Source organism: Myotis daubentonii, chromosome 1 (assembly GCF_963259705.1).
Source record: "Myotis daubentonii chromosome 1, mMyoDau2.1, whole genome shotgun sequence".
NCBI lineage: Eukaryota > Metazoa > Chordata > Mammalia > Chiroptera > Vespertilionidae > Myotis > Myotis daubentonii.
Window position 1 is genome coordinate 39,536,279 of NC_081840.1, and position 12,730 is coordinate 39,549,008.

The following is a 12,730-nucleotide window of genomic DNA, read 5'->3' on the forward strand; positions in this document are numbered from 1 at the left end:
ACATTGGCTATTTACACATATTGTCTATACTTATTTGAATATCTATTGCTTATTTTATGCTTCATTGGTATTTCTTTTTTGTTGTTGTTGTTAACCCGAGGATATTTTTTTCCATTGATTTTTAAAGAGTGGAAGGGAGGGATGAGGGAGAGGGAGAGAGGGAGAGAGGGGGAGGGAGAGGGAGAGAGAGAGAGGGGGAGAGAGAGAGGAGGAGGGCGAGGGGAGGGGAGGGGGTGGGGGAGGAGAAACATTGATGTGAGAGAGACACATCGATTAGTTGCCTCCCGCAAATGACACACAAACACACACAAACGTGCAACCCCAGGTGGTACGCCCTTAACCTGACCAGGAATCCAACCCATGACTCTTAGACCCTTCAGTGCAGAGGCTGATGCTCTACCACTGAGCCACACAGGCCAGGGTTTTGTTATTTTTTCCTTGTTTTTTTTCCCTATATGTTGTATACTACTTTTGGTTTTATTTTCCCCAAGGGTAAAGGAGATATTTAAAACAAAAACAACTCGTATTGGAATCTATAAAATTAACCATTTCTCTGATTTTGGGAATATTCCTCTTATGGCAGTTGAGGATGCTTTTAATTTCTTCTATAGTCCTTTTCTCTATATGAGCCTTTTTGGTCTCATATTATAGGCTCATATTATCATTATTGGTAAGCTTTTTTCCCTTGATATATTTCTCTTTCAGAAATCTTTTCCATCGCAACATATCATTTTGAATATTTTCAAACATATAGCAAAGTTGAAAGAATTCTACAGTGAACAATGATATACCTGGCCATTTAGATTCTACCATTAGCATTTAACTACACTTGCTTTAACATATACTTGTGTATCTATCCATCCCTCCACCCACCAATTAATTGATCTTATTTTTGATGCATTTCAAATTAATGTTTTTGCATCCAGCTTTGACACAGTGCTTACATAAATTAATTTTACTTATATAGGTCTTTATAGTGTCAGATTATAGAGTTCTTTTAATATCAAAATTTCTCTCTTCTTAAACTCCTACTCTTTATTTCTTGCTCCATAAGAATGTGTCTTTCAGTAACTTTTAAAAGGTACACATTGGGAACTTTTTCTAACCAATAGTATTGCTTAGAATGTTATTCTCTGCCTTTGCATATGGATAGCCACTTGAATGGGTAATAAAATCCTTAGCTTTAGTGTTTTCATCACATACTCTTACCATTTATCTAGAGAACCTCCCCCTTCTTATTTTCCCTTTGTTTAAGATGTATTTCAAATTATGAATGAAATCTTTTAAGGATATTTGTATGGGAAGAAGATTCCTATGTTTGTCATTATATTTGTATATAATAGATATTATTAACTACTTATTAAATTTTTATTTCTAAACATTTCTTTTAAAAAATTTAAATATATATTTTAATTTACTTTTTCTATCACTATTTATTCCCCATAATTTCTTCCACCTCCCCCCAGACCCTTCCCCCCTGCAGTCACTACACTGTTGTCAGTGTCCATGAGTCCTTTTCCTTTTTTGCTCAATCCTTCCACGCCTGACCCCTCCTCCTAGCTGTCAGCCTGCTCTCTTATGTGTGACTTTGTCACTATTTTGCTTGTTAGTTCAGTTTCTGTTTAGTACTTAATCCCCTCCAGTTTGTCTTCAAATTCTTTTATTTTTATAATGTTTTTATTGATTTTTTAGGGAGAGAGAGAAAGGGAGAGCAAGAGAAGATAGAAACATCAAGGATGAGAGAGAATAATTGATAGGCTGCCTCCTGCATGCCCCTTACTAGGATCAAGCTCATAAACTGGGCATGTGCCCTGACGGGGAACTGAACCAGCAAACTCTTAGTGCATGGGATAATGCTCAATCCACTGAGCCATGTAGACCAGGCTGTCTTCAAATTCTTTTAAATTAAAAGCTGAAGAACTTAATACAACGAAATAATAAGAATGTTAATGTGTGCTCTGGGCCTAACATCTTAGAAGCAAAATCCTAGAGGGCATAGCTTTTTAAAAAATACATTTTTATTTCAGAAAGGAAGGGAGAGGAAGAGAGAGATAGAAACATCAATGATGAGAGAGAATCATTGAACGCTGCCTCCTGCACACCCCCTACTGGGGGTTGGGCCCGCAACCCAGTCATGTGCCCTTGACAAGAATTGAACCCGCGACCCTTCAGTCCACAGGCTGACACTCTATCCACTGAGCCAAACCAGCTAGCCGTGGTTGGCAAACTGCAGCTCACGAGCCACATGCAGCTTTTTGGCCCTTTGAGTGTGGCTCTTCCACAAAATACCACGTGCGGGCGCGCACGTACAGTGCGATTGAAACTTCGTGGCCCGTGCACAGAAGTCGGTATTTTGTGAAAGAGCCACACTCAAGGGGCCAAAGAGCCGCATGTGGCTCACGAGCCGCGGTTTGCTGAGCCGCAGTTTGCCGACCACTGAGCTAGGGCAAGGGCATGGGCATAGCTTTTTAATTTGTGTTTTCTTTATGAAAAATTGTGAAGTGAATGAGTCTGTGTTTTATACCTTTGTCTTTCCCTTTCTAATGTTTTTGCTCCCACTGTTCACTTTGTCTTCTATCTACCTCAAGTGCCTGCTGCCTGGACGTTTTCATTTATTACTCACACTGGACCTCCTTCCAAAAAAAGAATAAGTCTTCAGATAATAAAAAGCACAAATACAATAAAATCATTAAAACAGGGATAGAGTTAAGCAATAAAACAGTAGGGATAATTGTGTAGACCATTTAGAAAACACTGAAGCTCATCATAAAACTTAACCCTCAACAATCTGGTAGCAACCAGAAACAGAAAAAACAGATAATTTTGCCATCTTATCCAGTTAGGATATTGACTCACCCATAGAGAAAACTTTTTCTTGATTATAAATGCTGAGATCAGTATAAGGAACAGTGTACTGGATTATATTTCTGTGCAAATGATAATATAATTTACATGTAATTATGTCTCAAAAGAAGTCAAAAGTGTAATGCTAAATTATATACAGGTAGTTCTGGTGTGCCAGAATGATATAATCTGGATATGATGCTTTTTAAAATTTATTATTTTACTGGCTTGATTATTCCAAGCCTTTTCAGTCAGGTATTCTACTTCTTTATGTGTTTTTGTTTGTCTGTTTATATTTTGCAGACATTCCCATGATAGTTGCTAGACTTTCAACATCTGTGGAATGAGAAAATGTGTAACAATAAAAGGCTATTGTGTACATTTTATGTATATTTGTATTTTATTCAGAAAAGCTAACTACTGGCATTTATTGAGCACTAATTTTGTATCAGATATTAATTTATTGTTTATATAGATTCCGATCATTTGAAGACTAACATGTTAATTCCATGAGGGCTAAAATTTGTTTTGTCCCAGGTGTATGGTATATGCCAGTCCCTCTCCTGGAAAGTTATTATTTTTAACTTTGTAGTAAATAAGTATCTGATGGGGGATATAATTAAAAACTTTGTAAATGGCCTGTTTCTCATAATTTTGCACTTCAGTTTTAGAATTGAAAGAGTTATTACTATGATGATTGCCAAGTGGAAAAGTTCTAACTCCATTATTCTTTTTACATTTATTAGCTGTAAGAGCTTTCCTTTCTCATTTGTCTGTTTATCAGTGTGGACACCTGAGTTCTTATTTTATTCAGTGGGTTATGATCAGTTACTATCATTAGTTTGCTCAAATTTGGTCAGTGGGAACCCCTTCAATCTGACTCCTATGTCTTTCTGACATGTTCATTATTCTTTGAATATGTCCTTTTGGCACAAGATGTTCCCAGCCCCACTCGTGGAATTAGTCATTTCTCCAAGGAGTCCAGGTTCCTTTTAAATGGGACATTGGATTTAGAAACTAAGATCTAGGGGTTAGGAGTGCTTTTAGTTAATGTTTAGTGTTCTTGTTTATTAACTCTTGCTAACAGGGTTATATATGCATATTTATATATGTACTAGAAGCCCGGTGCAAATAAATTTGTGCACTGGCCGGGGGGGTGGGGGTGGGGGTGCGGTTGGTCCCTCAGCCCAACCTGTGCCCTCTCACAGTCTGGGACCCCTTGGGAGATAACCACCTCCTGGCTTAGGCCCGCACCCCTGGTGGCAGATGGTATGCCCAATTCCATGGTGTCTGCCCCGTCTCCCCCGGTTGCAGATGGCAGGCCCAGATCCCGCCCTGTGTCGGGTGGCTGCTCAGATTGTGCTGCCACCTGCCCTGCCCACGCCGCCCTGCACACGGCAGGCCCGAATCCCACGCTGGGGCAGACCGCGGCTGGGGATCGTGCTGCCACCTGCCCTGCCCGCCCCACCCACCCCTCCCCACACACAGCAGGCCAGGATCTCACGCTGGGGCAGCCAGTGGCTGGGGATCATGCTGCCGCCAGCCCAAGTTGGGGCAGCGCAGCGGGATTTGTCTGCAATATGCAAATTAGCCTCCATCTTTGTTGGCGGCTAATTTGCATATCACGCTGATTAGCCAATGGCAGTTGTAGCGAAGGTACAGTCAATTACCATGTTTCTCTGTTATTAGACAGGATATATTTGTGTAAATAAAACTTCAATAAAATGTAATAGTGGAAAAAAGCAATATTACTATATTAATGTATCTATTTTATGCAATTAAAATATGTTTATAGTTAACACCTAAATATTGTAGGTCACCGTAATATTACATCTCAAAAATATTAATAGTGGTTAAAACTTTTTTTAGATAGCTGATTATTTCCTTACTAGAGGCACATTGCATGAAGAGATTCATGCAATAGGCCTTCCCTTCCCCTGGCTGCCAGCACCGGTTTTCCTCCGGCACCTGGGACCCAGGCCTTCGCTCCAGACGGAACCTTCAGTCTTTGCGGCTCTGGACGGAGCCTTCAGTCTTCGCGGCTCCGGACAGAGCCTTAGTCTTTGCTCCGTTGCTTTGCCCCTATGTATGCAAATTGACCGCTATCTTTGTTGGGTTAATTTGCATACTTTCCTGTTTGGCTGGTGAGCATAGTGGAGGGACGGTTAATTTACATGTTTGTCTATTATTAGGTAAGATATTTGGGGTTGCCATATATCTGACATATGTGCAGTTTTCACCAATGAGGGGAATATGCTAGTTACTAGCTTAGTTTTCTTATGAATCTTTTCTACTTTGGTGTAGCACAGGCTAAAAAAATATTTTCATGGATTACTAGTTTCTTATTAGAATCATGATTATAAATGAGCTCTCAATGCTGCCTACTGGTTGACTGGGCCATTCTAGTAAGTTAGCTTTCCTACAGACCATACTTCTCAATCTTGTGGAAAATATGTATCTTTTTTTAAAGAAAATAATCTTATGGTTTCCCAATGTTAACAGTATTGATGCTCGCACCCTGAATATAATAGTGCTGTATGCTAAGGTACAGATCTTTTGGGTTCAGCATGCCTAGACAGCTAGGTGCTTTATGACTCAAACCTTCCATCGTTGTTTTTGTATTTGAACTACTATGATCCTTTCATGCAGCAAGGGCTATCCTGAGCTATCATTTGGCCTCCATGTGGCAAGAATATCTCATTTATATAAGTTCACCTCTGCTGTATTCTCATTAATCTGCAACTATTAATTCAGACTTGCTTTTTGGTTATTTGGTTATTAGCACAATCCAGAACATAATATTATTTATGAAAATGCATTTAGAAATCTATAGACATAATAATTTTAATTTTGAATATCTGTATTCTAACAAATGAGAAAAAAAACTGTTACACAAATTAATCAAAGTTCAGAAGTAACAAAAACAGATTATAGAAAATAAAAAAGAAGACATAAATCCTTCCTAATTGCAGAACCCTAACACAGACATTCTAGAGAACTAGAATTTCCAGTCTTCTATGCTTGTCTATGCAGATAGCTTCTTTTAGATTTTGTGATTATAATGTGTATATCATTTCATATACCAGCTTCTCTTTCCAAGCTCCATACAAGAAAGTTGTATCCATTTATCCTGCCTTAGAAGTAAATTTTAAAAAGCAACAAATATTTATTCAGTAAATGTGTATGATTAGAGTGCTATAAATCTTACAAATTTAGAGTACATTTGTTTAGGGAACCATAGTTGTAGTACATCAATTTACATTTCTGTCATAATCAAATATCAAAAGAAACAGACTTATTTTAAAACTACTATGTTATATAAGATCTACACTTACATATTTATTATAATTAATTAATAACAAAGTACTCTCTATAAATCTCTTCATCAGTTGAGTAGCACACATAATTTTAAAGATTTCTTTTTTTGGTCTTCTCTGTGTATTTTTAGCACAAGAAGATTTCACTGAAGCAGGAAAGTACCTAAAAGGATGTGTTATCACTGGAATTTATTCTGAAGAAGATGTTTTGATACTGTAAGTTTATTGGTCTTCTAATTTTAGGAAGAAGTTTGCAAAATAATATATTGCTTGTCTTTACATAGTTGACAAAGAAACATTACAAGTTTTAATTTTCTTCTAGGAAAATCTGGGAAGTACCATGTGGCTATTTAGGATTTTTAGATACTCTTTTACATTCAGCTAGTGCCCCCAGAGGAGCAACCTTGGATTCATATTACTTCATTTTCCTATAAAAATTGTTCTCTTTGGGTTCTGTAGTTTTTTTAAAAAAATATGTTTATTTAATTTATTTTTTTAAATGCATACATTTAAAAAATATATTTTTATTGAGTTCAGAGAGGAAGGGAGGAGAGAGAAATGGAAACATCAGTGATGAAAGAGAATCACTGATTGGCTGCCTCCTGCACGCCCCCTATTGGGGATTGAGCCCACAATCCGGGCATGTGTCCTGACCAGTGAGTTGGTTCATGGGCTGATGCTCAACCACTGAACCACACCAGCCAGGCTGTTACCTGCAGTTTTAATTTTTGCAATTGTTGTATTTTGTGGGGGGTGTGTGTGTGTGGGGGGGGTACTTCTTGAGTGTTTGGGTTTTGATTTGCCATATATATAAAAATCAAAGTTTTTTCAGATTTCGCCCAGAGTTTTAATTGATGCAACTATACCTGATAGTTCTACTTAATTTTAAGTTAACTGCTACCATACACTTAATTAGTATTTTTTAAAGCCACTTAAATTGCTTTATTTTAGAATTTGGGTCTCCTGTGAACTACCAAATATTTCAGTTGCTGCAGAATGAAGGACAACTGAAAATTTGGAGATGATCACATTCTGCATAATGGCTCATTTTCAGGTGCAAGTGGAGTTAACCTCAGGAGTTTATCTTTCTTACCTTCTCACTATAGTATTCCTAATTGTGATTTCTGAGCTTAAATCTTTCATGCTGAACTGGTGACATATACTCTTAATGATTAAGCTCCTGTTCTATCCATGAAATCAGTAATTTTAAAAAAATACTGTATTCTAGATTTTTAGGAATTATGAGACCTAGTCAGTCACCTGACACATGGACAACCGCCCACTTTTCTGCTATCTTTGTGCATTTAATCATGGCCCAAATAACTAAATCAGTCATTTTCAGGGTGTGTTTTGTTTATAACCCAACTGGTCAACTAAGAGGGTTTTGCAGGTAATCTGAAGGCTGGCCTCTCTACCAATTTGTATATTAATCTAATGCCTGTATTTTATTCTAACAGGAGTTTTTTACATGATATAAATGTGACTATATCACTGGTAATTTCACACAAAGCATTATTTCCTATTTAATTTAGTGATTTACTTAGCAAAAGTAGTGTCAGGAGGGAACAGGTTTGGGCTCTGTTACAGTGGAGACAGACCGTGTCTGGAGAACCTCAGTTTGAATTCTCTCTCTGCTATTTATCACCCTCCAAGTACTTAGTGGTTTCCTCTTCTGGAAGCTGGAGTTAACAGTGGCTGCTTTATAGGGCTGTTCTAAGGGTTAAATGAAAACTTAACTAAAAGCATCTGGTGTAGTGCCTGCAAAGAGTAGATTTCTAATAAATGCCCCTCTCCTTGCTCAGCAGTATGGTGAGCAGTCCAGAAAGTTTGAGAGCTATTCAATGTGTTCCTAATCCTGTTTAGACATTTTCTTGATGGATAAGTTTTCTAGGAAAAAAAATCTGGGCAGATTATTATCTGTTGCTTTCTTTCAATCTTGGTCGTCAAGGCTACAGAAGATAAATTTGTCTATAAATTGAGTTATTACTTCCTTGGTAGTAGGACTTCCCATTTGCTGCCTTCCACTGTGACTCCTTGGCCTCATTGTTTATATTTTTGATGACTTGCTATTATTTAGTTGAAATTTTTAAATATATATTTCTCCATAGGTCAAATAAATATACTACAACTCTTCCAGCCCTGCTGCTTGCCAGACACAAAGAAAGCCAAGTAGAGAGCATTCCATTGGCCAACACCCATGCGCAAGAAATAGTTCAAATAATAACAAATGCATTACTGGAAACATTTGTGAGTATATTTTATAATAAGGATGTTATTTGAAATAGGGATATCTAGATGAGTTAAAGGTAGTTTATTTTAATACGTGATTTTCCAGCTTTTATTGGCATATGGCATGATGTTTGTGACAGAGGATTCATTGGGTTGCTGTTTTATTGTTCACTTATTATGCATGAAGCTTCTCTAGTCCACTGCCTAAGGTTTCCATGTCTTTGGATTATTTTTATTTCTGAGGCCAGTGAGGCTGATGGCCAGTTGAAGTACTTAATCTAGGCTGAAACTTGGTATAAAGCACATGGATTCCGGAGAATCAGACTGCTCAGCTTCAAATCCTTGGCTTGATTACTTGCTGGCAGTGTGTTAACTTCTCAGTGTCTCAGTGTAAAATGTAGGTGATAGTAGCAACTGCAGAGCATTACTGTAAAGACTAAAAGATTATTTGTGTCCAGTGTTTGGCCCCTGGTAGACATTCAACAAATGTTAGCTGATTTTGTTTTTAAATTTATTCCAGAGAGGGAGGAAGGGGAAGAGAGAGAGACAGAGACAGATGTCAATGTGAGAAACATTGATTGGCTGCCTCCCATATGCACCCTGATTGAGGATTAAACCTGCAACCTGGGTTTGTGCCCTGACCAGGAATTGAAACCACCACCTTTTGATGTACAGGACGATGCTCCAACCAACTGAGCCACACTGGCCAGCACTAGCTGATATTTTTGTTCTTTATACAGTTTTAGAACAAAATATTGACTTATGAAAGACCTTTTTCAATGCTTTGTATAATAGTGGATTCAGGGGCACAAAATATGTAATACACATTTCTTGATTTCAGTTGTTTTTCTTTTATATTAAACACTAGAGGCCCGGTGCACAAAAATTTGTGCACAGGGTGGGGGGGGGGTCCCTTAGCCTGGCCTGTGCCCTCTCGCAGTCTAGGACCCCTTGGAGGATGACCACCTGCTGGCTTAGGCCTGCTCCCCAGGGGATTGGGCCTAAGCTGGCAATCAGACATTCCTCTGGCAGCCCAGTAGCCCTCGGGGGATGTCCACTTGCCAGCGGGGAGCAGACCTAAGCTGCAGTCGGACATCCTTAGCGCTGCTGAGGAGGCAGGAGAGGCTCCCACCACCACCGCTGTACTGGCAGCCATCAGCCTGGCTTGTGGCTGAGCAGAGCTCCATGTGGGAGCGCACTGACCACCAGAGGGCAGCTCCTGCATTGAGCGTCTGTCCCCTGGTGGTCAGTGTGTGTCATAGTGACCAGTCATTCCCAGTCTTTCTGCTGTTAGGGTCAGTTTGCGTATTACCCTTTTACTATATAGGATAGAGGCCTGGTGCACAGGTGGGGGCCGGGTGGTTTGCCCTGAAGGGTGTCCCGGATCAGGGTGGGGCTCCCACTTGGGTGCCTGGCCGGCCTGGGTAAGGGGCTGATGGCTGTTTGCAGCTGGTCACACCCCCTTTAGGGTGGGGGTCCCCACTGGGTGCCTGGCCAGCCTGGGTGAGGGGCTGATGGCTGTTTCAGGCTGGCCACACCCCCTTTAGGGTGGGGGTCCTCACTGGGGTGCCTGGCCAGTCTGGGTGAGGGACTGAGGGCCATTTTCAGGCTGGCTGGCGACTGAAGCTCCCAGCCTCTCCTTTTTCTCCTTTTTTTTTAATTCTGGGATTTATTTACCTTCTATAATTGAAACTTTGTTGCTGTCACTGGAGCTGCTCGCTCCAGTTCTGAGGCCACAGCCTGCTGAAAGCAGGTATCTGGGGTTTGTTTAGCTTATATAATTGAAACTTTGTTGCTTTCGGAGCTCAGAGCCGGGCCGCGGCAGGCGGGGAACCTTGGCTTCCTCCATCACTGGAGCAAGCAAGCCTCCTGCTCACTTCAGCTGCATGGCTGCTGGCCACCATCTTGGTAGGGTTAATTTGCATATCGTGCTGATTAGCCAATAGGAGGCGTAGCGAAGGTATGGTCAATTACTATGTTTGTCTATTATTAGATAGGACTAGAGCAGTGATGGCGAACCTATGACACACGTGTCAGAAGTGACATGCGAACTCGTTTTTTTGGTTGATTTTTCTTTGTTAAATGGCATTTAAATATATAAAATAAATATCAAAAATATAAGTCTTTGTTTTACTATGGTTGCAAATATTAAAAAATTTCTATATGTGACACGGCACCAAAGTTAAGTTAGGGTTTTTCAAAATGCTGACACGCCGAGCTCAAAAGGTTCGCCATCATTGCACTAGAGGCTCAGTGCTCAAAATTTGTGCATGTGTGGGGAGTCCCTCAGCCCGGCCTGCACCCTCTCCAATCCGGGACCCCTTGGGGAACATCCCTTTCACAATCCGAGACTGCTGGCTCCTAACCGCTTACCTGCCTGCCTGCCTGCCTGCCTGATCGCTCCTAACCACTCTGCCTGCCTACCTGATCGCCCCTAATTGCTCCCCTGCCAGCCTCATCACCCCCTAACAGCTCCCCTGCCGGCCTGATCGCCCCCTAACTGCTCCCTTGCCAGCCTGATCACCCCTAACCACCTGTGCCTCGGCCCCCACTACTGTGGCTTTGTCCTGAAGGACGTCCAGAAGATAGTCTAATTAGCATATTACCCTTTTATTAGTATAGTTAGCTAAATTATTATAAATGTATGCTTTTCTATAATTATAAAGTGACATAAGTAGCACTTTTATCAGCTATAAATACTGAATAGATAATCTTGTTTTTATGTTGTTGTGATAATCTAAATGACTACATTTTAAGTTCAAATAAATGACCATAGTCTTAATTATTAAATCTTTTTGTCACCAAATTAAAGTTACAGGTTATGCTGAATCAAATTATTAATATTTTCAGGATGTGGTTTCCTAAATTATTTACTCAAGTAATAGTTTTGTCTTTAATAACATGTTATCAAGTAAATATATACATATATATTTAAGATGACCCAAACTCATCCTGCACATTTTCTACCAGAGACATGGAATCACCTATTTCTTTCTTTTATTCCAAAATATGTTTTGATTGATTTCAGAGAGAGGAGGGGAGAGGGAGAAAGAGAAATAGAAACATTAATTATGAGAGAGAATCATTGATCCGCTGCCTCCTATAAGCCCCCTACTGGGGATTGAGCCTGTAACCCAGGCATGTGTCCCAACTGAGAATTAAACTGTGACCTTCAGGTTCATTGGTCAATGCTCAACCACTGAGCCACACCAGCTGGGCTATATATTTCTTTATCAAATACACACTGCAATATTGCTGGAATTATTATAAGCCTTTAACTACTTTTTCCAGATAATACAGAAAACTATAATGAAGAAATTTAGAATGGATCTCTTTAACCAAGTTTAAATTTGGGGATATATTATCCAAAGTTTAAAAAATTTCCAGGTGTATATATGTGTTTCATCAAGAAATAAAGATAGGCCGAAACCGGTTTGGCTCAGTGGATAGAGCGTCGGCCTGCGGACTGAAAGGTCCCAGGTTCGATTCCGGTCAAGGGCATGTACCTGGGTTGCGGGCACATCCCCAGTGGGAGATGTGCAGGAGGCAGCTGATCGATGCTTCTCTCTCATCGATGTTTCTAACTCTCTATCTCTCTCCCTTCCTCTCTGTAAAAAATCAATAAAATATATTTTTTAAAAAAAGAAAGAAAGAAAGATAGGCATATTGGTTTTTTAATATCTGCATAATATTCTGTTGTAGTAGAACACTAATTAGTTTTCTGTAGATAAATATTTAAGTTGTCTTTAATTTGTTTTGTTTTACTCAGGTTCCATCTTTATAGATAACCTTTCGGTGTTTCCATGATATATACTTATGGTAAATTCATAGAGTTTTAGTTGCTGTTCCAAAGGGTAGACACATTTTTAAGGCTTCTGATACTTATTCCTATTTTGCCAACAGAAGATTTGTATCATTTTACTCTTTTTTGCCTAACTGATAGGTAAAAATTAGTATCAATTTTATTCATTAAGATTATAATTTTTAAGGCTGAGAAACTTAGGACAAACTTAACTATTAAAATATGTTTATAGCTTACACAAACATGATAAGCCTTGTGGTGTTGTTCAAATCTGCAGTGTTTTGGTTTGCGGTGTTCTAAATACTGAACAGCTATAATAAAAATTATTTTGCTTTTAGTTTATGACGTTTCCGTAAATGAAAAATCTCTCAAGTGATTATTAAATTTCCTAAAGTTGTTCCATGTTGGAGGTTTAAGTCTAGAGAATGTAGTGACTGCAATACTCAGCTAGCAGCAAGTTCCTCTCCTGGTCTGCCCTTAAGAAAGACTTTCGTTCCTTCATCTGGATAGGAAGGAGTAGATGACCAGATAGCAGATA

At 39.3% G+C, this 12,730-nt stretch overlaps 1 protein-coding gene across 3 annotated transcripts in view; it reads left to right on the top strand.

Moving 5' to 3' along the window:
• Window positions 1-12,730, top strand: part of TXNDC16 (thioredoxin domain containing 16) — a 102,016-nt gene that overhangs the window by 68,216 nt on the left and 21,070 nt on the right. For all 3 annotated transcript variants that reach the window (XM_059695899.1, XM_059695907.1, XM_059695916.1), the window contains exons 17-18: window positions 6,293-6,377; window positions 8,270-8,408. In XM_059695899.1, the coding sequence (XP_059551882.1) occupies window positions 6,293-6,377; window positions 8,270-8,408 (224 nt within the window). The remainder of the gene's footprint in view (window positions 1-6,292; window positions 6,378-8,269; window positions 8,409-12,730) is intronic.